Source organism: Cervus elaphus, chromosome 5, assembly GCF_910594005.1.
Source record: "Cervus elaphus chromosome 5, mCerEla1.1, whole genome shotgun sequence".
In the NCBI taxonomy this organism is placed as follows: Eukaryota; Metazoa; Chordata; class Mammalia; order Artiodactyla; family Cervidae; genus Cervus; species Cervus elaphus.
The window spans coordinates 20,214,888-20,242,868 of NC_057819.1; the positions used below are offsets into that span (position 1 = coordinate 20,214,888).

Consider the following 27,981-nt stretch of genomic DNA (forward strand, 5'->3'; position numbering starts at 1 on the left):
TAGAAAATAATAAAGTGCAGAATTATGCTACACTGTGGATAAACATTTAAAACATTATGCTAAAGGGAATTCTCCGGCGGTCCAGGGGTTAGGGCTCAGACCTGTCACTGCAGTGGGCCCAGGCTCAATCCCTGGTGGAGGAACTAAGACCCTGCAAGCAGCAGAAGGTGCAGCCAAAACATACACACATACACACACACACACACACACACACAAAGTAAAAGAAGCCCAACAAAAGACCCTATCATATGATTCCATTTATACAAAGTATCTAGAGTAGGCAAATCTATAGAGAAAGAAAGGAGAGAAATGGTTGCTAGGAGCTGGGAGGAGAGAATGACAGTGACCAAAATGGGCATAGGGTGTCTTTCTGGGGAGATGAAAAGTTCTAGAATTAGACAGTGGTGATGAATGCACAACCCCGTGACTAAACTAAAAAAAATCACGGAATTGTACACTTCAAAACAATAAATTTTATGGTAACTTGTATCTCAATAAAAAATCTACAATAACAGTGATTTACAGAAGTAGCAGTAGTAGTTGAAGGCAGGAGGAGAAGGGGACGACAGAGGATGAGATGGTTGGATGGCATCACTGGCTTGATGGACATGAGTTTGAGTAAGCTCCGGGAGTTGGTGATGGACAGGGAGGCCTGGTGTGCTGCAGTCCATGGGGTCGCAGAGTCGGACACGACTGAGTGACTGAACTGCACTAGTATTTTTTTCAGGTAACGTTTCAAAACTTTAGGTGCTTAATAAGCAAGGTTCCAGACACAATTCTGTGTAATATTGGAAAACTTACATGCCCTGTTCATTCCTTTAATACATTTTATCAAGCATGCTTGCTGATTTATACCATGAATAGATGAATGGGAACTACTTAGTATTTAATTTGGTATTGAAAACAGCCAGTTAAACTGTTAACAATGCTTGTTTCCCCACTGAAGGTGGGGGTGGAAGGAATGCATTTTGCACTATATATTATACACACAGAGTACTTTTAATTACTTCTGAAAAAATAAACTATTTGCCAGGTCCACTAAAATTTAACTGAAGCTAGATGTACAGAGGTAAACTGGCTGTAACAAGTCAACTGCCTCCTTTTTAAGGAATTCATGTACTTAAAAAAAAGCCAAGGAATAACAGGGGGAAAAAAGAATAAAAGAAAACCTATGCTGCTTACAAGATGGAAGCTTTAGGGAACGCGATAGAGGAAAATACTTCATTATTCTGGTTCCTCTAGGTTTCCACTTTCTACGGCCTGGTTTCACAAAGCGCAGCCTTGAAAGCATCAGCTCACAAAGGAACCGTTTCCTTCAGGGACAGGTGTGAAGGCCAAGGGTAACCCGACCTAATTAAATAGTCTCCCCAGTGACTCAGCCCATCACCAACGACAAAGGGTACTGACAAACTCAGGGGCCGCACCTTCCATCTGGCAACGAAAATACCTGAATTCACATCACCTTGCTCTTCCAGCAGGAAAACGCAAGCTCTCTGGGGACATGGATCTGCATGCAACCCCATCTATTATTTCCCCCGATGAGTTAATCCGGACGCAGTAGATCCAGATGGATCTTGAAATGTGATGATGCCTCCCCAGCAGAGCGTGGGGGTGAGGAGAGGGATTGGGGGGGGGGGGGGGGGATGAGTGTTTTAAGAAAGATATACAATGCAGAATTTTAAGAACCTGATGGAGAATGGATATAAGAACAGAGACGTTTTTGTATTTCCCACAAACAAAATATGACGCTTTGGATGCCCCCAGCGCCAAAAAGGGGAAAAGGGGGAAAGGGAACGACTGATACGGGGTCTGCTGAGCATATAAAAGTTAACCAGGCGTTCTCCTTTGTTGGGAACCCGAGAAGGGGAAAGAAGGGATGATTTCAGGTTTTGAGGCCAGATTCTGACATTTTCGCGCTGACAGCCAGACCGCCGCTGCTGGTTCTCGCCTAAATTGCAGCCAGCAGGGAGGCCAGAGTTAAAAGTATCGGTGCAACAACTACATTACTGATTCTCAAAGGAAGCTCAGGAACCCGGTCAAAAAAAAAAAAAAAGCGAAATCCCTCAAGCCCCCCGCCCCTGGGGAAAAGGCGCTCAGCGATTGGGCCGCGCGGGTGTCACTCAAGGGCACAAAGTCTAGAAAAGGCATACGGACAGTGGCAAAGCCCCCACACGCCCGCGGGCTCCGGTGGGGTGATGTGGCCTGACCGTTGTCTTCCCCTGCCCTAACCCATCAGAACACTCAGGGGTCCGCTGGCTCGGTGTCCTCGACGTCGCGCCCCCTGTCCCCTGCGACTGGCAGCTCCCCGCAGGCCGGCGGCCACTTACCTGGCCGCCGCTCCCACTGCGGATGTCAGCGTCGGGCGCTCGGCCTCTCGTGACCGTTAAACTCGAGGGAGCGTGCGCGCGCCCGGCGTCTTGGTCGCGATTGGTTGCTTGGAAGGGGGCGGAGACGGCCGTGCAGCGGCGCGCGCTTCGGCTTACCCCTTCCTGTCCCCCAGCTCCCACCAGAGACGGAGGTCAGCCGCCAGGGAAACGAGAGGGGCGGGGCAGCTGTCAAGTCCTCTCCTCTGATTGGCTCTCTGGGAACCTACGGTAGCTACGCGGGAAAGACTACTTAGCTTCTCGCATGCGCAATAGGTAAGACGAGGGGGAGCTCTCAGGCCAGAGGGCAGCTGCGGCTGTAGAGCCGCGCGTGCGCAGACCGGGAAGCGAGTTAGCGATTCCGCTCTTGCGGTGATTACGGTTCCCCCAGAACATTGGGGGCGGAAGGCCATTCCTGAGGTCAGGTAAGAGTCTGTGGAGAAGCTCGGCATCCACACGGTTGCCCACGATCATCAGGGGCTCTGGAGAGAGGACTGGGATCTGGAATCCCTGAATTTCCCTGTTTTGCGACCCTGAGTCGCGCCGCCCATTGACCCGGAGGCCCCACTGACGGTGAGATGAAGCCGGCCCCGACACCTGAACTAAATTGTCCCTGGATTTGATTTACCTTAGGCTGGTGGGGGGTCAGCACTGGGCTCTTCACGGACGTGGGGAGCGGGCGAGGACGAGATCCCACCGTTAAGGAGAAAACAGTTCCACCGAAGCCGGAAGGCAGATGGATCGATGCTCCTTTACTTGTTCGGCAAAGCCTTGGGTAGTTATGATCATGCAGCTGGGCCTGTTTTAGGCATCGTGAGGGTTTTGCTCCTGCCAAGCCTTTCGAAGGACCACAGAGAACCCACGTCCCTTCCCGTGGGCCCCCCAGCCCATCTCACACGCCCTGTTTAGTCCGCGTTTTTCAGACGAAAGTACTTTAAAGTACTTCCAGCTCTTAGATTTACCTCTTAAGTGTCCCGAACCCCCAGTAAAGGCACTTCGCTAGCCCTGTCCTTAGGTGTGCCTGAGTAGCCAGGATGCAGGGGCAGAAGGATGTAGGATGCAGAAGCCAGGAGCAGATGTTGTTTGCCTTTGGAATAACAAATATGCCAAGAGGCGTTTCATCTGATCGGAGCCTTCTTAAAACACCTAACAATTTTGTCTCAACAGTAAAAATTCTCTCCAAAATCTTAATCAGTGTATGGAAGATCTCAAGCTTAAATAAATCAAATCCTCCTCCCAATTGTGTTAATCCACCAATCAGTGCTGTGTTTAATACCTAAACTAAATCAAATTACTTTTAAGCACACAGGCTCTATTTTCAATGTCTATTTCAAGTCCATAAAAAAAAACAAAACAAAAAGCAGTTGTACCACTAATTTCAGTTGGTTAGAAATCTATGATTTGAGATACTGTAGAATCTTGCACTCACACAAGAATGGGAGAGTGGATTTCTGGGACAGCTCCAGGCAAAGGGAGGTGTGTTTCCTCCAAGAAAAATGTTAACCTCAACATCGAGTACTGGATATTAGTTCCTAATCATGCACTAGGCAGGAGAGCATGGCTTTATGATACAGAATCAGATGGATTTTGTTTAGTTTCAGTGCGTTTCTGTTTTTGGCAATATGATTTTAGGTAACTTTCAAAAAACCTATTATCCTGCTTTTAATTAATAAGCCAACATGTTCAGGAGCTAGTATTCTGATTAACCAAGTTATCTTGTTAACAAACTGATATGAAATATTTTGGTAAAGGTACTCACACCTTATTTCTTAATTTAAGCTCTTTGAAGGAGTCTAAATGTTTACAAATTCAGAGTGGAAATTGCTTTTGACTAATTGGACTAAAAAGAAGCTTTATAAAAATAAGGAGGGAAAAAAGAAAAAAAAAGAATTTTAAAAAAAGTTAAAAAAAAAAAATGAGGGAAGAGAAGGCTCTAGAAATACAAGTATGTGCTGGGTGCTGCGCTTAGTGACTCAGTCGTGTCCAACTGTCTGCGACCCCACGGACGGCAGCCCACCAGGCTCCTCTGTCTGTGGGGGATCCCCCAGGGGGTCTTCCCAACCCAGGGATAGAACCCAGGTCTCCTGCATCGCAGGTGGCTTCTTTACCATCTGAGACACCAGGGAAGCCCAGTAACAATTCATCTAATTTAACCTCCCTCTCCTCATACTGGAGATTCTGCATTACTTAGGTGCAAGCTTACACTAATATTTTATGGCTTTATAAGGGTATGGTTACCATATGACTTTATTATAACATCATATTGCTCAAGTGGGGCTTCCCAGGTGGCTCAGTGGTAAAGAATCCACCTGCCAATGCAGGAGCCACAGGAAATGCGGGTTCAATCCTTGGGTTGGGAAGATCCCCTGGAAGAGGAAATGGCAACCCACTCCAGTATTCTTGCTGGGATAATCCCATGGACAGAGAAGCCTGGCGGGCTACAGTCCATGGGGTCACAAAGAGTCAGACACAACGGAGCGACTGAGCATGCATTGCTGAAGTATTCCTCTTTTGCCATGAAGGCTTCAAATGACAGTTTTGAGTGGAGCTCCTTGATTGGGATAAGATTAGGCTATTCAGTAATACTGGCTGTTAATGGCTTGAGACATTTAATGTCTGTTAACCAGGGTGTTACTTGGTGTCAGTAATTCTTATATCCAAACAGCTTGTCATTGATGGGGGTTGGGGGAGGGCTGTCCCCCACAGGAAAAATGAAGACCTCTAAAACTAAAACCATTGAACATGAAAATGAATGATCAGGTGTACATTTAAATATGACCTTTTTTAACCTTTCCCACCCCTCATAATTTTTCTTATTCTATCAGATAATTCCTAAAGATCTGTATGTTTAAACCAGGACTTGCTTTGATGAAGGTAGTTTTTATCTTTCAATTTGAAACTGGCTGGGAAGTCAAGCTATATTCTCGGCATCATAATTACCTCTGGCACCTGATTTCATAGACCACAATTATGACCTCACCAAACAGCGAGTCTTTGGTGATCGCATGGTCCCAAGTATTTCTTAAATTGGACCATACCAAGTAAAATAGTTTGCAGGTCATGTTCTAGATGTCTTTTCTCTGAGCTTTTAAAACATAAGTCCATGAAATAATCCCTTTGCAGACTGGGCTTGTGTTTTGTTAGCCAGAGGTTGCTGAGTTTTCAGTGCTTTGGAGCACCATTGAGTGCTTTAAATCTGTGGCGACCTGTGCAATTTTTTTTTTTCTCTTCCTAGGTGGTATAACTTCCATTTTACAGATTTGGAAACATGGCCAGAGCTGTGCGGTGAGTAAATCATGGCGTTGAGACACTGACTCAGGTCATACTGACTACAGAGCAGTATGGCCTGTCGGGGACAAAAAAATCTCAAGAGAAAGGGTCAAGAGAAAATTGAAAATGAGCTAATACTCTTTAAGGAGCTGGGGGAAGAACAAATCTGAAGATGTTATGAAAGGTTAAGAAACAAGGGGTGGGAAGGACAAATTTAGTTTAAATGGAATGTTCTTCCAAAGTAAGTCTTCCTGAAATATTCCACATAGTATGCATCTTGTCTTTTATTTGTATGAAATACAATAATGTATTCAAACATGGTTTGAAAATAGACGTCCTAAACAAATACAAGGCATCATTAATAGAGTCCCTGGTGGCTCAGATGGTAAAGCGTCTGTCTACAATGTGGGAGACCTGGGTTCGATCCCCTGGGTCAGGAAGATCCCCTGGAGAAGGAAATGGCAACCCACTCCAGTACTTTTGCCTGGAAAATCCCATGGATGGGGAGAGCCTGGTAGGCTACAGTCCATGGGGTCACAAAGAGTCAGACATGACTGAGCGACTTCACTTTGAGACTTTTAGAGAAAAATGTGGAGCGTAATCATTGCTGCTTTTTTATGTGTCTGTCTGATTTTAATAGCATAGTTGATAAATAACAGAGTTCCTGTTAGGTGCCATAAATAGAAGAAAATCACAGTGATGCACCCAAATAGGACAGGTGTAATTGTGGATTCAACATTTTCTGTTTTAAAAAAAAACTGAACAGGCTGTTGGTATTGTATGAATTGAAAGCTTTTCTCTTTATCTACCTTCATTAGTTGTCTCTTGAACTGGGCAGCAGTAAGACTATTGAATTTAAACCAAACTTGGGAGTGATCTCCTTATCCTCTTGTCTGCCCCAGTCAAGGACAACAGTTGTCCTTTCCTGCTCAGTCCATTATGCTTTTCTTTTTTTGAGAAATAGTTCTCTGGAAACACTTACTGTGACTGGATGATGCTTTCTCTTCAGTGGAGAACTCCCAGCCTAGGAAATGACAGGGTCTGTGTCAAGCCTGAGCCACAGTTCCCTGGGGTTTTGTTTGGGGATGTGTTCCAGCCCTCATGAGGGATTGGATTTGGGTTTCCTAGGTAGCTCAAACCATAAAGAATCTGCCTACAATGCTGGAGACCTGGGTTCGATCCCCGGGTGGGGAAGATCCTCTGGAGAAGGGCATGGCAACCCACTCCAGTATTCTTGCCTGGAGAATCCGATGGACAGAGAAGCCTGGTGGGCTCCAGTCCATCGGGTCACAAAGAGTCAGACATGACTGAGTGACTTTCACTTCACTTCTTCACGAAGATTTCAGGTAACCAGAACAGAAGCATGAGCTAGATGTGAAAGGGAAAGAAAGGGTGCTTTCTCTTTACTCCCATTCGGCAGGGAACACCAAAACACACTTTTGTGGGTCTTTTCAAATGTTTACTTATGTATTCGGCAGCGTCAGGTCTTAGTTTCAGCACACAGGATCTTCCTTGAGTCCTACAGAATCTTTTTCTGCATCACATGGACCCTCTAGTTGTGGCATGGGCTTAGTTGCTCCATGGCAGGTGGGATCTTAGTTCCCAGACCAGGGATCAAGCCCACGTCTCCTGAATTGCAGGGTGGATTCTTAACCACCGGACCACCAGGGAAGTCCCCAAACACACTTTCAAAATATAGATTATTATTAAACATTTCTCAGAAAATCCTCTCACTTAGCTTCTGGTGCCATCAGCTGGCCATTTTGTCTTTTTCAAAGCTCACTGAATTTGGTTCTTCATCGTTGATGGATCATTGTTTTTGAGATCTAGTTTATCTCCTTCTTCAGGAAGGGGAAACAAGACCATGACTAAGCAGGTAAACAGCCCTGCTGCATTCTGGCCTCAACTTCTGAAATATTATCAACATAAGAGACAACAAGCTCTGAAAAGCAGCTGGAAGAACTTGCTAATTCCTGTATCCTTTGCTTCTCAAACTTCAACGTGCTGCTGAATCACTTGAGGATCTTATTAAAACGCAGGTTCTCATTTAGAAGGCCTGGGGTAGGACCTGAGATTCTTCTAACAAGCTCTCGGTGGTGCTGCTGCTCCATGGACCACACTCTGATTGCAAGACTCCAGAACCTCCCTTATCTACTACAGTAGCTGTGAGCACTCATGGCTAGTCCAAACCGACATGTGCTATAAGCGTGGCCACACCTCAGATTGTGCAGACCTCAAATAAAAAGAAAATCTCAATAATTTTTATATTGATCACATGTTGACCTAATTATATTTGGGATGTATTGGATTAAGTAAAGTATATTGAAATTTACTTCATCAGTTGCTATTTACTCTTTTTAGTGTGGCTTAGAAAATTTAGAATTTCACACGTGGCTTGCACTGTATTTCTATTGGACATTGCTGTTCTAGAACATCAGTGCAATAGACACAACATTTTTGGTGTTCTTTTTTCAGATGACCCAGTTTCTCAATCCCCTCGTGACCATTTCACCTGCTCTTTTTGCTCAACTCGACATTCATTTCATTCTTTTCTCCAAATGTTTTTCCTCTCTTGCCTGTTCCTTCCCTTTCCACCTTCTCCACCTCCATCATTGTCAACACAATCCTAAGGCTGTTACCCAGCAGTCATATAATCCTGAGAGCCAGGACTGCAGGCAGCAGCCACCTTACCTGGGAGCTGGTTAGAAAGGCAGGGTCTCAAGCCCCACCCCAGACCTAATGAGCTGCGTTCTATTTAACAGGATCCCTAAGAGATTTGTCTGTGCATGAAAGTTAGAGCCATGAAAGCGTGACCTATCACCTTTTCTATTGTTGTCATTTAGTCACTCAGTTGTGTCCAACTCTTTGCGACCCCATGGACTGTAGCCGTCCAGGCTCCTCTGTCCATGAGATTCTCCATGGCAAGAATACTGGAGTCAGTTGCCATTTTCTTCTCCAGGGGATCTTCCTGACCCAGGGATCGAACCTGCATCTCCTGCTTGGCAGGCTGATACTTTACCACTGAGCCATCTGAGAAGCCCCATCTTTCCTAAAGCACCCCATTTCAGTGAATCTCCACACCTGTTCCTTTGCTTAGTTTGGGTGATTCCTGCAAGGTTGATACACTAAGAAGTTGTGTCTAAGAAACTAGTACTCTACCTTTCTAAAACATCATCAGTGAATGGTGGGTCCAGAGCTAATCCTGAGCCTTCCAGATTCACATACCCTCTCTGTGTCTAAGACGCACAGGCAGTAGCCTCCCCTTACCACTCTCCAGGGCTTCTGAGCCATTGGTGAAACAGGCCTCACCTCGCTGCCCCTTGTTTAAAGTCTGTGTGAGCTCCAGTCACAGGCTACATTCCAGAGCAGAGCATGCCAGCCCTGAGCTAGGCGCCTGTCTTGGTTTGGGCTGATCGTGTAAGCCAGAGGAGGGACTCTGTGCCGGCTCCTATCAGGAACAAAGGCATCTAATAGGATGCAGCTTCGAAGTCCTGATAACCAGCCTTCCGGGTGACTTGGGGGCACAGTAAAGTCTGAGAACCACTGCTCTCTGGCGTCTTGTCCACGCTAGGCTCTGGCGCATACCTTACTTACAGACGTCTCCATTTCCGTTTTATGCTGCAGTCTCAGACTCATCGAGGCATACTGTAGATGCTGAAAATACTCATGGAGCAAATTAACGTTCTCTGTTGTAAAGGCATCTGCCCTCTTATCTTCAACTTGACCAAGTGAGAGAATGCTGCTTTAACACTAAATTGCAGTCAGCTGTCTAGTGCAGACGCCGCCCCAAAGCCAAGCGGAGGGGAGTCAGGGTGGAGACCCCACCCAGGCCTGAGGCTCACACCAACAGGAAGGAATCCAGGCTTGCTGTTTCGACTGCTGGTTTCCCCTTACTCACACTGCTTGTTACCATTTCTCTTTTTTTTTTTCATGTCATGATGAGCTCTAATTCGAGCTGCTTTTATTGTTCCCCAAAGACTTTGGGTTGCTCTGTGGGTATCACAAAAACTGAAATCCAATCTGTATTCTTCTCCGGCCTTCGGGGAAGTGGAACCATGGGTGTGTTTGTCATTTTTAGCCATTACTGGAGTCCAGCCAGAGCTCCAGGAGATACTCTATTTGGAATCATCCGATTGGCCGTTGGAATTAGCTGTTAGACAAAGCAGCCAGTAACTGAACACTGGGGACCTTCGTGAACTCCAGTCGGGTGGGAGACCTTCCTGTGTGTGTCAGCTCTGAACTAGGACAGAAAGGTAGACTTGAGGCACATCGAACTGGCAACAAAGCAGCTGATAAAAGTGCTCTCCTCCTCTCCACCCTTTGTCTGGGAGTTTCGCCCTGTCTCAGACCTCTTTCCTTTTCTTTGTGGCCACACTATATTCTACCGCCATCCTGCCTGGTCAGATTGCCTAACGGAAGGGCAGCCCCAGGAGAGGCACTGGGCTCCTGTTCCATGAACCTAATCCAGGGACCAGACACTAATACAACAAAGGAATTCTGTTCTGTAGACTGAAAGCAGAAAAAAGGGGAAGGAAATTGTGGACATCGACTTGGTCTCACTCAGTCATTTATAGGGGAGCGGATTCTCTGTTGTAGAGATGGCAGAAAAAGGCTTTATCGTTCATCTTTTCCTGAGGATTCTTCTGACATATTTCACACAATAAACAGAACCCATTTTTAAAGAACCACTTTCACTGGCATACTCTTGTTTCAGAATACCTCCCCTGGTAGCCACGGAGCATCTTATGAACCAACACCTCCTTAATTATCACCCTCTGGGACTGACAAAACATGGTGAAAGTTGTACTTTTCACAAAGAAGATATGAGTTTAGACCAGAGGTTCCCAGCCTCCCAGGGGCTTCCCTGGTGGCTCAGCGGTGAAGAATCCGCCTGCAGTGCAGGAGCCGCAGGAGATACAGGTTGGATCCCTGGGTTGGGAAGATCCCCTGGAGGAGGGCGTGGCAACCCACTCCAGTATTCTTGCCTGGAGAATCCCATGGACAGAGGAGCCTGGCCCACTACAGCCTTTAGGGTTACAAGGAGTTGAACATGACAAGCGACTGAGCACGCCTGCAATCCCCAACCTCCGGGATGTAAGGCCTGATGATCTGTGTTGGAGCTGAGGTAATAATAATAGAAATAAAGTGCACAATAAATGTAATGCGCTTGATTCATCCTGAAACCATTCCCCACTCCTGTGGTCCATAGAATAATTGTCTTCCACGAAGACAACTGTCTGCCAAAAAAGGTTGCAGACCACTGGTTTACACCGTAGTGTCAGTTACAAGATTGAAAACCAGCACTTGAAAAAAAAAAAAGAAAACCAGCACTTGCCTAAAGACTGAAAAGTATATTTCATTTTATTTATTTTCCATAGAGAGATGAAGAATACTGTATTCATTCTGGAAATAACCCATGTCATCTGTACTGATAACTAAGATAGGCACTTGGATTTCAGAAAATGCACATATTTACAAAGAAGCTACGCCTACTAGCATGTTTCTGCCATAAGGTCACCTAGAGATCATGTGGGGCCCAGTGGACGTCAGCCATCAGATTTGCTGGTGGGTGAAAGGTAAATGAGCCAAGAGAAACCTAGTGAAAAATAACTTGGTGGACATTAAGTACTTTTGGCTGAAGAAGTTGGCTTAGATAAACTCCAGTTCCTACCTGTGCTAGAGACCAGTTGCCATGAACTAGAATGTACAAGGTTCCAAGTGGTGAAAGAAGCTGTCTAGAGTCTCACAAGAAGCAGTTGTTAGAGGAATACATAAAGCAACTACAACTAAAAACAACTCTATGTCTCTTTACGGTGTCTACAGAATCCTCAATCAAGAAGTATTTAAGTGAGGGACACATTTGTACTTCCCCAAATCCACCTGTGTGATTTTGCTAAAAACCAGTCTCATACCTTCAGGAGTATCAACAAAGCCCTTTCCAGAATACTGCTGTTTTCTCTGATTTCACTCAAAACCTGTGTGGGTTGCATGAGGAGGGCTTGCATGTGTGCCAAGTTGCCTCAGTCGTGTCAGACTCTGCAACCCTATGGACTGTAGCCCACCAGACTCCTCTGTCCATCGGATTCTCCAGGCAAGAATACTGGAGTGGGTTGCCATGCCCTCCTCCAGAGGATCGTCCCTACCAGGGATCAAGCCTGTGGCTCCTGCCTTGCAAGCAGATTCTTTACCGCTGAGCCACCGGGGCAGCCCCAATGAAGAGGGCTTATTCTCCTGCATTTTTCAGATGAGAAAACAGGCCCAGGTTGTGACACACACCCCTGCCCCGTTCACATGGAGGGTATGTAGACCTATGAAAATAGACAATGCCTTTCAGATCTTCTGCCTTCCCTCAAAAAACAGCAGAGGCCTGTGAGACTCACCACATCCTCATGGCTGTTATTCTCTATTCATTTGTCAACTCAAGACACTTCAGCTTTATGCTAGTCTCGAGTAGTTATTGAAACCTCCCATTCAGCAGCTCTCGCTTTCTTCTTGAACACCTTCCCTGACTGGGAGAAATTCTGTGAGCTCCATGAAGACTGCATCTTGCTCTCTCTGACTTCATGTCACTCCCTCTCCCTTGCCTTTTACTTTGAACCTAACAGGCACCTTAATAAAAAAAATCAGTGGATTTGGTAGCACTAAGGATGAGTGCTGGTTGGATCCTGTGATTGGCAGTGCTTCTGAGGGAACAGATGTTCCCATTCAAATCCATGAAACTGGAAACATTAAAAAACAACAATCAGGACACTGACTGATAGTGATATTTACTGCGTCAGACTGTTTCAGCTCAGCTCTAAGACAGATCATCACATACTGTCGTCTTTTCATTTTTATTTCAGAGATTCTCACACACTTAAATCATGTCACTTGACTCAGATTCTAAGTCTTGCTTGGTGTCCTATGGAGTATTTCCTTATCAAATTACAGCCCCGTGCTTTTGAATTTCACACTCGCAGCCTCTCCTTCCTGAGAAAACGGCACCTCTGGGTGCTTTGAAGATATTTTTGGTCCGTTTACAAGAAAATATTTACCAGCTGGCAGGGCATGTACTGCTGTGCTGAGAACACTATAGACAATGCAGGGCCAGAGAGAGGTGTGTGTGTGGCCGGTGGCCTGTCTGCACGGATTTCCTAAATCCCCTGCCTGCCAGGTGGGTGGTGATCATTTGAACTGGTGCATAAGAGGTGATCTTAGAACCTGAAGAAGTATTCATCTAATCTTGAGAGCAGACGAGGCTGAAGGGCTCTCCTCTCTGTCTGATCCAGGTCCTGAGAGCCCCTTGCCATGAGTACCTCGGGTCTGTTCCGTTTTCCCGCCCCACTGACCAGAGTGTGCCCGGTGCCCTGGGGACTCCGGCTCTGCGAGAAGCTGCTGCTCCTTTCCCCAGGAACGGTGGCCACTCTGGTGCAGGCAGCTGGCAAGAAGGACCGCCCTGCGCTGCTCTCCCTGGATGAGCATGAGCTTGAAGAGCAGTTCGTGAAAGGCCACGGTCCAGGGGGCCAGGCAACCAACAAGACCAGCAACTGCGTGGTGCTGAGACACGTGCCCTCGGGCATTGTCGTCAAGGTAGAGGAAGGTGGTCTCGGGGTCCCCTGATTCTCCTGAGTGGCAGCTGCGGCCCCTGCAGTGGGGGACTGTGGTCTCGGGCCGGCCCCAGGAGCCCCCCCCAGGGTCCTGCGCAGCTGCACTCTTACTGCTGCTGGCCTTGAACTTGGCAGGCCCACAGTTCTTGTCGAGCCACCAGGCTGCGGAGCGGCTGCAGAGGGCTCTGTCTGTGGCCCTGCCATGGGCTCCGGGCCCCCAAGCAACCCGCGGGCCCAGGCCGTCTGCCAGTAGGCTCAGCCCTTAGCCACCTGGCTGATGACTCAGATGGCTGCACCCTCCATGTCTCTGTGTCCCCACTTTGGTAAACGTCAGTGACACCTGCCCTTCTGGAGAAGGACTGAGTGAGGTAACGAGGCAAACTGATGTCAGCCCTCAACAGAACGGGCCGGCAGAGCCTCCTGAATATAAAAATCCAACCACTGATCTGCAAATTGCCAGCCGTCAACACAGGCTGCACTCTAAGAAAGGGTGTGCTGCTTTCTCTTGTTTCCTGGTTTGATAGTGGCCTCACTGGCTCTGGAACTGCCGGTCTGTCCCGTAGCCCCAGGACCCTGAAGGCAGCACAAGCCTCGAGGCGCAGTGGAAAGAGGATTGGCGGGTTTTCCTACACCAGTGGTACCATTAGCAAGTACTTACATATCACGTGAGCATGTTGTTGGCCGGCCCTGTTCTGAGCAGCTTCACATTCACGTTAACTCTTAATCTTTACAAGCCCACGCTCATAAGGTGGAGCCTGAGGCTCAGAGAGGTTCCTCCAGCTGCCAGAGTCAACTCGGACCAAACCCAAAGTCTGGTCCTGACAGCCGTTCTTTCATTTCCTCCTCGAAAAAACTTATTCATAAACAACAAAACTCTGAAACCTAACATAGTTAAATTTCTTTAACCTATTTCATATAGCTTACTCCAAATCTGCTTGAAATGTTATCTTTTCACCCTAATTTAACAGAACTTATCAAATAAATTAGCTTTGCAAGGCACTCGCCAGTTATAAGAGATGTTACATAATGAACATCATGGTTGACTAATAGCACATGTGTGCGTGCTAAGTCTCTACAGTGGTGTCCAGCTCTGCGACCCTATGGATTGTGGCCCACCAGGCTCCTCTGTCCATGGGATTCTCCAGCCAAGAATACTGGAGTGGGTTACCATTCCCTTCTCCAGGAGATCTTCCCAACCCAGGGATTGAACCCACATCTTTTATGTCTCCTACATTAGCAGACAGGTTCTATTTATAAACAGGGCCTACAAGAGGGCTTGCTTAGACATACTGGTTGACATTTCCAAAATTATCTGGGGACTTTCTTTGAAGGCTATTGTTACTTCTAAACAAAACAACACTCCAAATATTGGCAGAGTCAGTGAAAGTCACGTAACACAGCTGGGGTGTGGGACTGGGCACGGCCTGGGCAGAGGCAGGAGGGAGCTTGGCCTTCGTCCTGCCGCTGACCCGCTGGGACTCCTGACAAGTGGCTTTGCCCCTGCGGGCCTGACCCCTCTGTAAAGGGATGAGGTTGTCTAATGAGTCCCAAGGTCCTGCCCAGGACACACCAGCTTTCACATTATGAAATACCATCTCTTACAGTGCCACCAGACCAGATCCGTTGACCAAAACAGAAAGCTAGCTCGGAGAATCCTGCAAGAGAAAGTGGACGTCTTCTACAATGGCGAAAACAGTCTCGTTTGCAGAGAAAAACGCGAGGCAGAGAAGAGAAAGCAAGAAAGAAAAAAAAGAGCAAAGGAAACCCTCGAGAAAAAGAAACTCTTGAAAGAACAATGGGAATCCAGTAAAAATGTGCCCAGAGAGGACTGCAGGTTCTGACTGAAGGAACCAGCCGATTGGCCTCCAGGGTGGCAGCTTTCAGAGTGTATGTGTGCCGGGCCCCAGAGACAGCCAAGTCTCTAAACGGCAGACGGACTGTCACGAATAGAGATGCAGACTCTGAGAATAAAACTATATAGAAACCCAAGGAAGTCATTACTGGAGAAGGAACAGGGGCGCTTTTGGGGGGGAGGAAAGGTTACGGTGATGGGAGGCTTGGAGGGCCTCCAGGGCAGCTGCAGAGTCCTCTTGACCAGGGCGGTAAGTAGAAGCATGTCCCCTTTTAAGCTATACATGTGTGCCTGTATCATATTTTATTATCAAAAATGAGAAGTGTTTATGGAAAAAAAAAAAACCAGTAACAGACTTTTTATGGAAAATGATAGAATTGAGTCAAACTAGCATTTTTAGTACCTCCTTGTCATCCGCTGGGACGTCACTGATCATTGACACGTGGATGTCAGCTAGCTTCATGTCAGGTTAAGAGAATAAAAGAAAACAAGATGGCGGAATATTTACAAGTTGGTAACCCACTTGCCCATTTACCCCATTAGCTTAAGAAACTGTGTGTTGACAAGTGACCACTCTGGTGTGGAAATACACACATCATTCCCTGTATGTGGATCTACAAGTAGTAGGTTTATGAGAGATGAGGTTTCAGAAACCTGGTTTGTGAATTTGCTTGATACCATCCCTCAAGCCAGATTTGACCTTACAGATTGTTGGTGGGGGAGGGGGGAGGGTTAGGCATGGTTATTAACTTGGTTTATTAGAATCCATCTGGAGTTTATGCAAAAAACTAGGAAGGAAACAAAAAACATGAGGTGAGAAAGCCACCGTCAGACACAGGACCTGCCTCATTTCTTCACTGAAGACCAGACTGCATGGTGGTGGTGGTTTAGTCGCTAAGTCATGTCCAACTCTTGGGATCCCATGGACTGTAGCCTGCCAGGCTCCTCTATCCATGGGATTCTCCAGGCAAGAATACTGGAGTGGGTTACTATTTTCTTGAGAGGATCTTCCCGACCCAGGAATTGAACCTGGATCTCCTGCATTGCAGATTCTTTACCAACTGAGCTATGAGGGAAGCCAGACTGCACGCATCCCAGTAAAATGACTTGTAAGGAAACCAGGTAAGGCTCTTCTCACCTGGCAGTGGCCTGGTTTGGAAGCTTAGCTCCATGCAAGGCTCTGGACCTCTGGCTGCAATGTGCAGGGCCCTTCCAATCTCCAACTTCCTTTTAGAAGGTAGCCAAGAGAAGCATCTGGAATGGTACACAAGAGACAGTAACAGTGGACAGGAAATTTGGGGGAGCTTCAGACAAGAGGGACAGGCGCTTTAATTTCTATCTCCCTTCTTGAATTTTTGTGAATTCCTTATTATGTCCATGAAGGAGATGAGCAGACAAGCCAGCTTCCTAATACCCACCTACTGGCCTTTAGAGCTGTCATGGCTGGGGCCTGGCCTCATACCTGTTAAACTGACCACATTCCTCCTCTTAGTCTTACCTCTCGCCACGGTAAACCCTCATTACATGGAGAGCAGTGCCTAAGGAACACAGGAAGGATGACCTCCAAGTCCCTCTGGAAGGCACTCCTGGGGTTCCTGTGGTTCTCAGGACATCCCAGGCAGCCCACTTTTCCCAGCACCGGGGCAAATAGTTCTTACCATCTGGTGAGAACAGGGTAAGTAGCTGGAGTTTAGTAGCTGCATTATATGGGGGGGAAAAAATGCTCATAGGATAAGTTCCTAAACAGAATGGCCTAAGGGAGGCGAGCTCAGAAAGGGCAGGATCAAGGGCTTCCCTGGTGGCTCAGTAGTGAAGAATCTGCCTGCCGATGCAGGAGACACAGGTTCTACCCCTGATCTGGGAAGATCCCACGTGCCACAACCATCGAGCCTGTGCTCTAGTGCCCGGGAGCCGCAACTACTGAGCCTCTGCGCCTTGGAGCCTGTGCTGCTTAAGTGAAGCCACCGCAATGAGAAGCCTGCCACGGCAACTGGAGAAAAGGAACACGGCCTCTCCTCCTCCTCCTTCCTCCTTCCCTTACACCTGCTGTCAAGATGCATCCACTGTGCAGCTTCACCCGATCCTTGCCTTCTGACTTACCCAACACATCCCGTCCCTGGCCCGTTGTGCTGCTGACACTGTCACACGCAACGTTCCTGGACCAGGTGGGAAAATGCCCTTTGACAGGCCTCTCCCACCTCTCGCTGAGGAGCTGTTTTTTTAAAAACATCACCAAGAATTCAAGGAACCCACATCTTAATACAAGCTGTTAATGAAAATAAGCTTTATTACATCAAGTAATAAATACAAAGACGCAAACAGTTCCATTTTCTTCCAGATGTTTGGGTCAACCCTCAGAAAAGGCAGAACTGAAATCTACATACAGTCTTAGGAAAAATTTCAGGGGTCCTTGTTAGGTTTGGTTTGGGAGGTTGCTCTTTTCTTCTGTATTTATAACTTGTGCATTTTAGACTGGACTTCAAAGCACTAATAATCATGCAAATATGCTTAAGCAAAAAAGAAGTTACATTAAGCAGAATCTATACCGTATGGCAAACGAGGGGACTGGCTACTAGGTTAAGTGTGCTGTCAAGTCCGTACTACTGAAAAAAAACTTCAAGTTGTATCAGCTTGTGAAAAGGAACACAGAACAATCTGGGTTAACATAAATGTATTCAAAAGAAAACCAGACACTGGTATCTTAGAGTCAAAACTAGTTTGCTGTAAGACAGGTAACTTCTACGTGCATCTTTTGAATCAATGCTTTTAAAAAAAGAAAACAAAACCACAAACACCTGGGAAGTTCCTATTTCCAATGTAACTCCTAATCAATTGCAAAATCTTTCCTCAATCTTTAAAGAGACTGTAGATTCAGAGCCTAAGTGAACCACGGGAGGGGCAGGGGGACGAGAAACTGAACTGGTTAACCATCTTGAAAACAAAAGTTTCATCTCAACAAGGGAGGTGAACCATAACTTCTCCTCTGGGAAGAAGCTGGAAAACCTTCCAGGCTCACAAGGCAGCTAGGACCTGGCGTTCCGTTCCGTTTCAGCCAGGCACTCCCGCACCAATCCTCGGGCATGGATGATGCCTGGAAGAGAAGCAGAGACAGGCGTCAGAAGGCAGCACCAACTCCAGGAGTGGAGAGCAGTCCTTCCACAACCAGCTGCAGAAACCTCAGATTGGAGAGAACGTGGGACCTGTATTCTACAACCCAAACCCCATCCAATCCCTCAAAGCCAACACTCCTCATCACATCTCCCTGTAAGTATTTCGTCCCGTGCTCAAGATGACAAACCAGCAAGCTCTCTTTTCCTGATATTACTCTCTACACAAACCATGTTACCGTCCAGATGCCAGGAGTGTGCGTCTCCACCCAGTTCTTTAAGCAAGGGCCCATGACACAGATTGCAGGCCAAGTCGCTTCAGTCGTGTCCGACTCTGCAACCCTATGAACTGTAGTCCTCTAAGCTCCTCTGTCCGTGGGTTTCTCCAGGCAAGAATACTGGAGGGTTGCCATACCCTCCCTCCAGGGGATCGTCCCAACCCAGGGATAGAACCCACAACTTTTGTCTCCTACATTGGCAGGCAGGTTCTTGACTACTAGTGCCACCTAGGAAGCCCACTATGGAGCTTTCAAACCATTATTTTTCCTAAATTCTACAAGGGACTTGGGAGTGTCAGGTAGCCTGCCCAGATTTGGGCACAAGACGAAGGCTCACTCAGTCTCACCCTGGTTTACTGCTTCATCCCTTCCACTAGGGACTGGTGCCATCTAAGATTTGATTTTCCCCTCATCTTTTATCACTATGGTTTGGGGGTTATCGTTTGTTTGGGATTTGTTTTTGTTTTGGCTTTACTAAACTTCATGAAACACTTACCTCATTTTAATCGACACCAAGAATCTATTCCTTCTAAGAGCTGACCCCAAGAGGGCCCTAGGAATGACACCCCAAGTCACTCAGGTATCCCCACCTTGCAAATCTTATTCCCCAGAGCTTCTGAAGACTTTCAGCAAAGGTCGTACGTACAGCCAACTGTCGCAGCTACTCCACTCTTATCATACCATGACAGAGCCCAGACATTACACAAGCGATGGGTGTGACCATGTTCCAACAAGTCTACTTAAACGCCGATGTTTGAATTTCGCAGAATTTTGACATGTCACAGATTTTTTTTCCATCGTTAAAAACCACAAATAGTTCACTCTCAGTTTTTGGCACCAAAAAAACAAAACAAACAAAAAATGCAAATAGGAACTTCCCTGGTGGTCCAGTGGTTAACAGGCCATGCTTCCACTGCAGAGGATGTGGGTTCCATCTCTGGTTGAGGAACCAAGATCCTGCATGCAGCATGGTGTAGCCAAAAAATAGAATAGTAAAAATGCAAATAGCATTCTTGGTGCCTGATTTCCCCATGCCCTAGGACCCTCCTTCCTTGCTATGATGTAAACTTGACAAGCTCTCTCAGCTACTGGTCGGGGCGACTGTGGGACTAGGTGCTCACCCAGGATGCGCCCTGCCACCAGTCGCTAGGTGTATCCATGTGTTGTCCTGAACTGCCAGCTTTGCTGGGTGGCTGCAGATAGCCCATCAGACAGCATCTGGGGCCCAGCATCTCCACAGGCATGCCTAGTCAGGTAACCAGCACTCCAGTTTACCAGGACTGTGGGCGGAGTGATGCCCCCCTGACCCCTATGGTTGGACTGGGGTTAAGCTCATTCTCTCCAAGGCCTCTTCTAGCCCCTACTGCCAGCCTCCCCTCCCCACACCAATGCCTGTTATTCTCTGATCCGGCTTTGCAATCAGTCTCTTCACATAGGTAGTCACCACCAGCTACTGTTTTGGGGGAAGGGGGAAACCTGTCCTCAGCCAGCCTTGCCCATCACTGGAGCCGTGGCTTGACTACTGCCACGCCCCCTCCCGCCCCCGCTGTCACGCCCCAGATTCACAGCCACAGAATGTTCCCCTCTCTCGTTTTTCTCCAAAGTTGCTTCTCTAACCTTAAAAAAAAAAAGAAGAGAAAGAAAAAACCCTCCTAAAATTAAATTTGCACATAAGCCACCATGCTCTGAACTGCCACCTTCTAAAATAGAAATCCTTTTCTCCTCTCCACTCCCCTTTCACTTCGTGAAGCAGCAACCAACCTATTTCACTGCCTTCTGAAGTCAGCTGGCCAGCCACATCTTCACGTGAGTCCCTTTCTCCTGGTGACACCAGCCTCCCGCCCTCCCTCCCTCTTCAGTCACGAAAGAACTTCAAAGCGCTCTCACCCTCTGCCCCACACCCCTCCTCAGGGCCCCACTCCAAAGAGGACAGCACAGGGCAATGCGGGCCCCTGCGGCCCCATGTCACAGGCCTCCCCCAGAGGAGGGGCTTGCTGTTCTGGGCTGCCTGGGGCTCCCAGGACCAGAGTCGGCCAGCCGGAGTGAAGCAGGCATAGGCAGAGCTGCAGGATCTGGGTACAAAGGCCTTTTTTTTTTTTGGTCGCGCAGCCTATGGGATCTTGGTTCCCTCACAGGAATCGAACCTGCACCCCCGTGCAGTAAAAGCACGGAGTTTTGGCCACTGGACCCCCACCCAGGGAAGTCCCGGGGCTTCCCTTCTCAGATGCCTCATCTGAAAATTGGCCACCAAGCCCCTTCCCTTCAGATCCCCAGGACAATCTAGCTCATGCTGCCTCAACAGTCACTCTGAAACAAAATGAGCGCCCTGTGCCGTAGGGGATGCTTCTGTCTGCCACCCTCCATTTTCCCCAAAAGATCTTTCAAGACAGGTAGAGAGCCAGTGCCGGGGGTCAGCCAGCAGAAAGGCATCACCCACCAGGCGAGTCCAGGGCCCAGGACTTACCCCGTTTTAGTCTCTCCATCGCACTCTTGCTGCCCGCATAGGTGGGTCTGATCTCCTTCCCCAGCTCTTCGATGATGGCCAGCAGCTCAGCATATTTGCTCTGGGGCACCTGGCTGTTCCCAGTGCCCTGGAATCAGAAAGGAAAGCGTTCAGAAGATTGCGCCCAACCTGACCCCAAGGCCACAGTCAGGACCCCACTGCACGCCAGTGGCACAGGGCCAGGCCAGGGGAGCGGCCTGAGCCCAGGGGCAGCAGGGCAGAGGGAGAGCGGCCCGGCCCAGACTCCCAGGGCAGCTGCCTCCGCTGCAGCCAGGCACGGCCCCTCTGGGCAACAACTACAGACCAGGGAGCCGGCCCTCTCTACTGTCCTCGTACACTCAAGGCCACCACCCAGCAGTCTCCAGAAAGCCCTCTGATCATCTCAAATAAGGAAAAAAAAGTCAACAGAAGGGTGATCACTGAGAATTTCCAGGAAGGAGCCATGGCTAGGCAATTAAGTGACCCCGGGAAGGCTGGGGGTCCAGGGTGAGTGGCCGAGATGGATGCCAAACCTGGGGGTCAGCAGGACTAGAAAAACTGCCAAAGGCCACCCAGACAGAACCCAGAATGTATTTAGATTCATCCCTCCTCCCCACACTGGCAGGGTCCACCACACAGAAACCCTTTCCTTCTAGACCCCCCTCCAAATGCCCCCAGCAAACACAGTGGTCAGTGAGGCTGAGTTCCCACCAGCCTGCTCGGGCCTCCCAGCCCCCAGCAGCTGCATCAGGCCGGCCACCTCCCCCGGGGAGGCCCTCGCCTGCTCCCCCCGCCTCTGCTTCCTGGCCTCCCGGTCCTTCCTCCTCTCCTTGTCCGGCTCCTCGGCATCCTCTGGGCGTCTCCTCTGGGCCCCTCGGTCCTGCCTCCTCTGCTCTGGTCGCCGCCTCAAGGCCGGGGCGCTCCGGGGTCTGTCCAGGCCACGCCTGGCCCCATCCTCCAGCCACCACCTCTTCAGGGGGGACCTCACCCCCACCCGCTTCCCCTCTGTGGGCAGGAGGGCCTGGCGGGGCATGGCTGCGGGCCGCCACCTCATCCCCCAGGGCAGGGCCAGCCTCCGTGGCGACCTCGGAACATGAGTTGCAGCCACGGGAGAGAATCTCCCGGCTGGTGGCCCAGGCGCCGCCCCCCCCACCCCCCACCCAACTCAAGGCAGCATTCCTAAGGAGCGGAAGCTGCCTCCACTGATGGCCCCCCAACCCTGAAGGGGAAAGTCAGTCTCAGCTAGTTTTGGGGTGGAGGGGAGCGGGGTCACAGCCCTGTGACCGGTGGAACCAGATGTAAAACTCAGGGGCCACCAGCTCTTGATGGAACCCACCTGGGCTCCACTAGGCTACAGGCCCCGTCCTCCCTGCTGGGGCCACAACCTTGTGGCAATTGAGTGGGAACAGGGTTCCCCCCCACCCCCGTCTAAGCGCAGATCCACAGTCCAGGCTGGACTTCACTTGCCCAGGCCCCGGGCATGAGGAGACCCATCAGGGACACACGTGGGTAGTGGCCCCAACGGGAACTGTGGCTCCTGGGGCTTCCAGTATCTCTGGGCTCTCCCACCCCTTCCTGTCACTCAGCGTCCCCCGTGAACCTCTCGCCACTTCTCCATTCCAAGGCCCTGAGCCCCGAACATGAGCCCAGCCAGGGCCCTGGGTTGAGGAAGCTGGGGTGACCACGTCATTCTATCATTTCTACTCCTTCCACTGCCTCCCCTCCGTGCCCAGGCTGCCCCCGGGGTCCCCCCCCAACCTCGCATCACCCCCGCTACCATACCTGGGTGTAGCCTAGAGATGGCGGCCCGTAGTCACTCAGCAGCTGGCGGTACTGTGAAGACGTGGCCATGCTGGTGGAGGGCGGGTGGACGCTCCCAGCTGTGGGGGAGGAGACAGAAGTCAGTAATGCAGGAGCCTTGGCTAACTGTAGCCATTGCCAAGGTAAGGACTCCGAGTCCCCCTGCCCAGGACTCGTGCCATCAACAATGGTCTTGTGTCTACGAGGACAGAGAACCCTCCTCCCGTCTTCTAGTTTGGCGGTGGCTGACACTCGGCCTACAAGACTGACAGTAAAAAGTAACTAACAGACCGCTGCCCTTCACACCCCCGACCCCAGCAGACATGGCTAATCAATCACAGAGCCCATTCCCATTCATGCCATCAAAGACTCAGAGCAGAGCAAAGCTGCTGCTATTCTCAGCCTAATGCTTTCAAGTCCCCTTTCCCTGGGTCCTGAGCCTCAGAGGCTGACAACCTAGGTACCCATGGCTGCCACAAGAGCCCAGCTGCTACTAAGGCTGGTCCACACTCAGGCTAAGACTTCCGAGTGCCCGGACTTCTGCTAGACGACACAGTGAGGGAGACGGGAAGGTTCTGGAGTCCTGAGGCCCAACCCTGGCTGGGGACTGGTGTGCGTGTGCGCTCAGTCGTGTCTGAATCCTGGTGACCCCATGGACTGCAGCCCGCCAGGCTCCTCCGTCCATGGGATTCTCCAGGCAAGAACACTGGAGTGGGCTGCCACGCCCTCCCCCAGGGGATCTTCCCGACCCAGGGACCAAACCCGTATCTCCTGCGCTGGGGGAGGGCGGGGCGGGGGGTGGTTCTTTTACCGCTGGGGCCACCTGAGAAGCCCACTGGACACCAAGTCACGGATCTGGAGCACATCACAGCCTGTGTCCCCCTGGGCACGTCCCTCGACCTCTCTGAGCTCCTATCACGCCTCCCCAAGAGGGGACCAGACTCTTGCCAGTCTGAATCTATGCTTGGATGGCTTATGCCCCCAGAGGGGAGGAGTAAGACCCGACTTATGGATTGCCACACTGGAAGATGCTGTCCCTTGGCGGAAGGACCACGTGGGGCCAGGGCCTGGCTCAGAATGAAGTCTCCTGGATGCGGGGTGGGGAGGTCCGCAGCAGGGAATATTCCAACTCCAGCTCAGTAGCTGGAAGCACGCAGACCCATAATGGCGTCCAAGTGGCCATTAGCGGGTAAAGGATGTCCTGCGGAATTACAAACAGCGGTAACCATGGAGAATTTACCTAGCCCTCCTCAGCAAGCGGCCCGCCTGCCTCCACGCCTGGCCCGGGAGCAGCTTCCCCTCTGCCTGCCGCCCCCGGAGCCAAACAGTCTCTCTCTCTCTTCCTCTCTCACGCACACAGCGGGCTCTGCAGACTTGGCCCCGGGGATGGACAGCTGGTGCCAGGCCGGCCAAACCGACCAGCTGCTCATGTGGTGTGGGCAAGGGGAGGGGCGGGAGAGGAAGGAAGTTCAGGGGCTCAGGCTGCTGAAGCTAGAAGGGGCCCTGGAGCCCCTCACTGCAGAAAGTGAAACACAGACCAGAGAGGGTGGGCACTGCCCCCAGGCCACACAGCACAGAAGAGGCTAACACCTCACACCTGTCCCTCTGTCCAAGAGCTGAGGAGAATTCTGTACCCAACCTGACTGGCCCTGGATTTCTCCACTGGGGCTCAGATTCATGCCCAAGCATGGGATGCCCAGACAAGAAACACGGATTTTGCTACCTCTAAACTGGGGCCTGAGCACAGCACCCAGCTGCCATGCCTCCAAAAAGAAGGGCTGCTCACACACCTGTGCTGCAGAATCACACTCACGTCTGCGACCTCCATCTGAGGCAACCATGGGTGTGCAGTGGCCAGAGCAAGGGAATGTAGCGGGCGCCCCCCCCAACAGCTCCCCTCACCACATCAGCCAAACCCCAATTTCCTGGCCTTCTGATGTGGGTGGTGAGTGTGGTCTGGGGAGCTCAGGCTTCACTGCCCCAGGCCAGGGTTCAAGTCCCCACCACTGCAAGTTCTTACGCTTCTCTCTGTAAGGCTGGGATGCTAAAGGCAAGAGTGGGGAAGGGGGGCGGTTCATGGCACTGCTCAGCACTTCAAGGCATCTAGAAGATTCCAGCTCCCGGGCAGGAGATGAGCGCATTCTCTGTCCCACCTCCTGCCCTCCTCCTCCTGTTACTATATTCTGTATGTCTTGTCTCCCTGACCCATCCTCTCTCCTGCAGGCAAGCGTCTGGACTGGGAGCTGGGCCAGCTGCGCCATACTGGGCTGCGGGACCTAAGACATGGCCCTTCTCTCTCCGGCCTCAGTTTCTCCATCTGTTTGAGGTAACAGTTTCCAACAGAATGTCTAAAGGCTCTAGAACCTGATCCTCCACGGTGCTGGGGTTAGGTCCTGAGAGAGGGAGAAGGAATGGGTTGCGGGCGTGGAAGTGGTATGAAGGAGAAGTCAGGCAAGAGCCCAGAGCTTGACTTTCCCATCACCTGGGTGATGTGGTAGGCGACCCCAACTCTGAGCCTGTCCTTTCCTCAGTGTTCAGAGGGGGGTGTCTGTGGCCCTGGGAAGAGTTGGCAGAGGAGCCCCCAAGTTCCACTCAGGCCCACAGCTTCCTGCAGACACAGGGAGGGCCGGCGGTCCAGCTGCCCAAGGCCAAGGAGAAAACCAGACAGGGCGTGAGCGCGGTCGTCTCGGAGCATCGCAGACAATGCGCGCAGTGTGCGGGGACCAGGGAGGGCCCTGAGCCGAGGGAGGGATTGGCAAAGGCCAGCAGCTCCTGGGGCCAGGCGCGGCTCCCCGCCCCCACGCCAGACAAAGAGCGGCCCGGGCCTGGGGAGCTGGCGGCCTTCCCGCCACTTGGGGCGCCTGGGGGGGCTCTCTGGCGGGGAGGCGGGGGCTTTGTCTAACTCCGCCACTGCCACTGCTGGCCAGGCCGCGGCTTGGCAACTCGCGAGCAGGAGGCAGGGCTGGAGGGCGTGAGGGATGATGACAAGGAAGCCGGAGGAGCGGCAGCGGAGAGTCCATCTTGGATGCAAATGGCACAGGGAGATGCGGGCTTTCTGAAGGGGTCCACGCGGAGTGGGGGGGCAGCCCCTCACCCGAACACCAGAGATCTGGAGACCTCAGCGCTCCTCCCGGAGTTCACCACAGGAGAAGGAAGACAATCTGGGCACAGGTGCTAGGCAGCCCAGAGCAGGGTTTCAGGGCGCCTGAGCGGGTGACTCGCTCCCTCTGGGACCCCAGTCCCCGAAGGGCCAGGTTCAGGGCCCCTGCCTCAACTGCACCAGGGCAGCCTGAGACTTGCCTCAGACCTGGGCAGGCAGCAAGACCCTCCAGCCATCCCACCCCAGAGTCAGATGAGGGAAGCAGTGAGAAACACTGTGGCCACAAGGCCTGCCTCTTAAGGTATGCAGACCCCAGAGATGAGAGCATTTCAGCTGAAAACAGGGGCCGTTTGCTCTTGGGGCTCAGACAGAGCCCACACTTGACCAATTCAACTATCCACCCCCACAGCCATCCACACCCTGAATCTTAACCCTTTCCAATCTCCAAATCTCTGTCCAAGAAGTTAAATATACACACACCACCTATATACACCTATGTATAGGTATATATATACATGCATATACACTTAGTGATTTTCTGGTGCGCTCTTCAGATTTTGGAGTTACGGAGTCAACATTCGGAGACAAGGCCCAAAACTTTCGGCCAACTGCCAGCGTGGCATTTCTGACCAGCCAGGCCCATCTCCCTGCCAAGCCCCTGCCTCCACCCCCACCTCCATGCACCTCGCTTTTTTGGAAGTTTCACACCAAGAGTCTAAAGAAGAACCTCGGTGAGAGGGGACAGTCAGTCACCTACCAACCCCACAAAATTTTACCACCAGCCACACACCCCTCCCACACACACACCCCGCCCCCGCCCCGGTCTCTGGGGCAAGACCCCCGGGCTCAGCCTAAAGCTGCCAGACAACTTATGCAGGAGTTTCCTGGGACTGCCCAGCTTCAGCCCCAGCACCGGGAGAGCACGGCTCCTGCAGGAGGCCCCTCTAAACCCAGACTTGGGGGCTCCAAGATGCGGGACCCCGGCTGCAATGCCTCCCCCGCCCTCCGCCTGCAGGCAACCCCGAAGCCCCGGGTCTTCTCCAACTTCTCTCACTCCGCGCACGCCTGAGGGGACCTTCCGTGAACCCCGTTTTGGACACCCGCTGCCTCACGCCAGGCCGGGCTGGCGTCCACAGACCACCTCCCCTGCACCGCCGGTGACCCCAGCGGCCCCGCGCCCTCGGGGGCGGCTGCAACCTGGCGCTCTCGCCGCCCCGCAGCGCCGCCTGCGCGTGGCCCGGCCTTGCTCACGTGCACCCCTGCCGCCCGGACCCCCCGCCCGGGCCTGCCCCCCAGGTCCCCAAGGGTGGCCCCGCGCCCCGCTCCCGGCGCCCCGCTCCCGGCGCGGCCGGGCCGCTCCCGATTCCCGCCGGCAGGGGCCCTCGCCGAGCCGCCCAAAAGCCGGAGGAAAAAGGAGCCGAGAAAGCCTCCCCCGCCCTCGCTCGCCGCGCTCCCCACGAGCCCTCGGCCGCCGGCGTGGGGGGGACCGCGGCGGCCGCCCGCGACCCGGGCCCCGGCCCCGGCCCGACCCGAGGCCCGGCGCGGCGCGGGGCGCACCCGCGAACTTTGGCAGCGCGGGCGCCGGAATCATGGCGGCGGCGGCCGCGCTGCCCCGGGCCGGGACCCGGTGCCCGCCGACCCCGGCCGCCGCGGGCCCCCGGGAGCCGGGGCCGGGGCCGGGCGCGCGAGCCCCCAACTTGGCTGCACTTGGGGCGCGGCGCGCGCGGCTCGTGGGGCGCACTCACTCACCGGCGTTGAGGGAGGCGGCGGGCATGTGCGCGGTCAAGTTCGGTTTGTAAGACATCCCCCCGAGCGGCGGGGCGCGCCGGGGCGCAGCGGGGCCCGGCCCGCGAGGGCGGCGGCGGCGGCGGCGGCGAGACCCGGCGGCGGCGAGGCGGTCCCGGCGTCCGTGCGCCCGTCCGTGCGCCCGCCGAGCTCCCGCGCACTTTTTGTTGTTGACTGCTCGGGCCGCACCGGCAAATATGGCCGTCCCTCACCCTGACACCCGCTGCAGTATATCACCCATACATCGGGCGGGCGCGCGGGCGCAGGGGCGGCCGCAAACTTTGAGCGGAGCCAGCGGGGCCGGCCGGGGCCGGGAGGGGGCGGCCCGGCGCGCCGCGGCCGGGCGTCAGGGGGCGGT

General features: G+C 51.7%; 3 protein-coding genes across 10 annotated transcripts in view; 1 reads left to right on the forward strand and 2 right to left on the reverse strand.

Annotated features, from left to right (window-relative positions):
• The window catches only part of MPHOSPH9 (M-phase phosphoprotein 9), a 53,769-nt gene extending 51,333 nt beyond the window's left edge, over positions 1-2,436 (reverse strand). For all 6 annotated transcript variants that reach the window (XM_043902002.1, XM_043902000.1, XM_043901998.1 and 3 more), the window contains exon 1: positions 2,328-2,436. The gene's annotated coding sequence lies outside the window, so the exon portion shown is untranslated. The remainder of the gene's footprint in view (positions 1-2,327) is intronic.
• MTRFR (mitochondrial translation release factor in rescue) lies at positions 1,693-15,208 on the forward strand. Of its 3 annotated transcripts, none has more exons than XM_043902006.1 (4): positions 1,693-2,639; positions 5,599-5,648; positions 12,902-13,202; positions 14,824-15,208. In XM_043902006.1, exons 3-4 carry the CDS (start codon positions 12,921-12,923, stop codon positions 15,058-15,060), a joined length of 519 nt encoding a protein of 172 aa, XP_043757941.1. In that variant the 5' UTR covers positions 1,693-2,639; positions 5,599-5,648; positions 12,902-12,920; the 3' UTR covers positions 15,061-15,208. The 3 variants fall into 3 exon arrangements, with proteins under 3 accessions (XP_043757941.1, XP_043757939.1, XP_043757940.1); XM_043902004.1 differs by lacking the exon at positions 1,693-2,639 and adding an exon at positions 2,652-2,788; XM_043902005.1 differs by lacking the exon at positions 1,693-2,639 and adding an exon at positions 2,806-2,936.
• Positions 15,209-17,338: 2,130 nt separating this feature from the next.
• On the reverse strand, positions 17,339-27,977 carry CDK2AP1 (cyclin dependent kinase 2 associated protein 1). The gene is made up of 4 exons (XM_043902007.1): positions 27,588-27,977; positions 22,721-22,818; positions 20,921-21,047; positions 17,339-18,162 (listed from the first exon to the last, which is right to left on the reverse strand). The coding sequence occupies exons 1-4, from the start codon at positions 27,640-27,642 to the stop codon at positions 18,095-18,097; spliced, it is 348 nt and encodes a 115-aa protein (XP_043757942.1). The 5' UTR covers positions 27,643-27,977; the 3' UTR covers positions 17,339-18,094.
• Between the last annotated feature and the right edge of the window lie 4 nt (positions 27,978-27,981).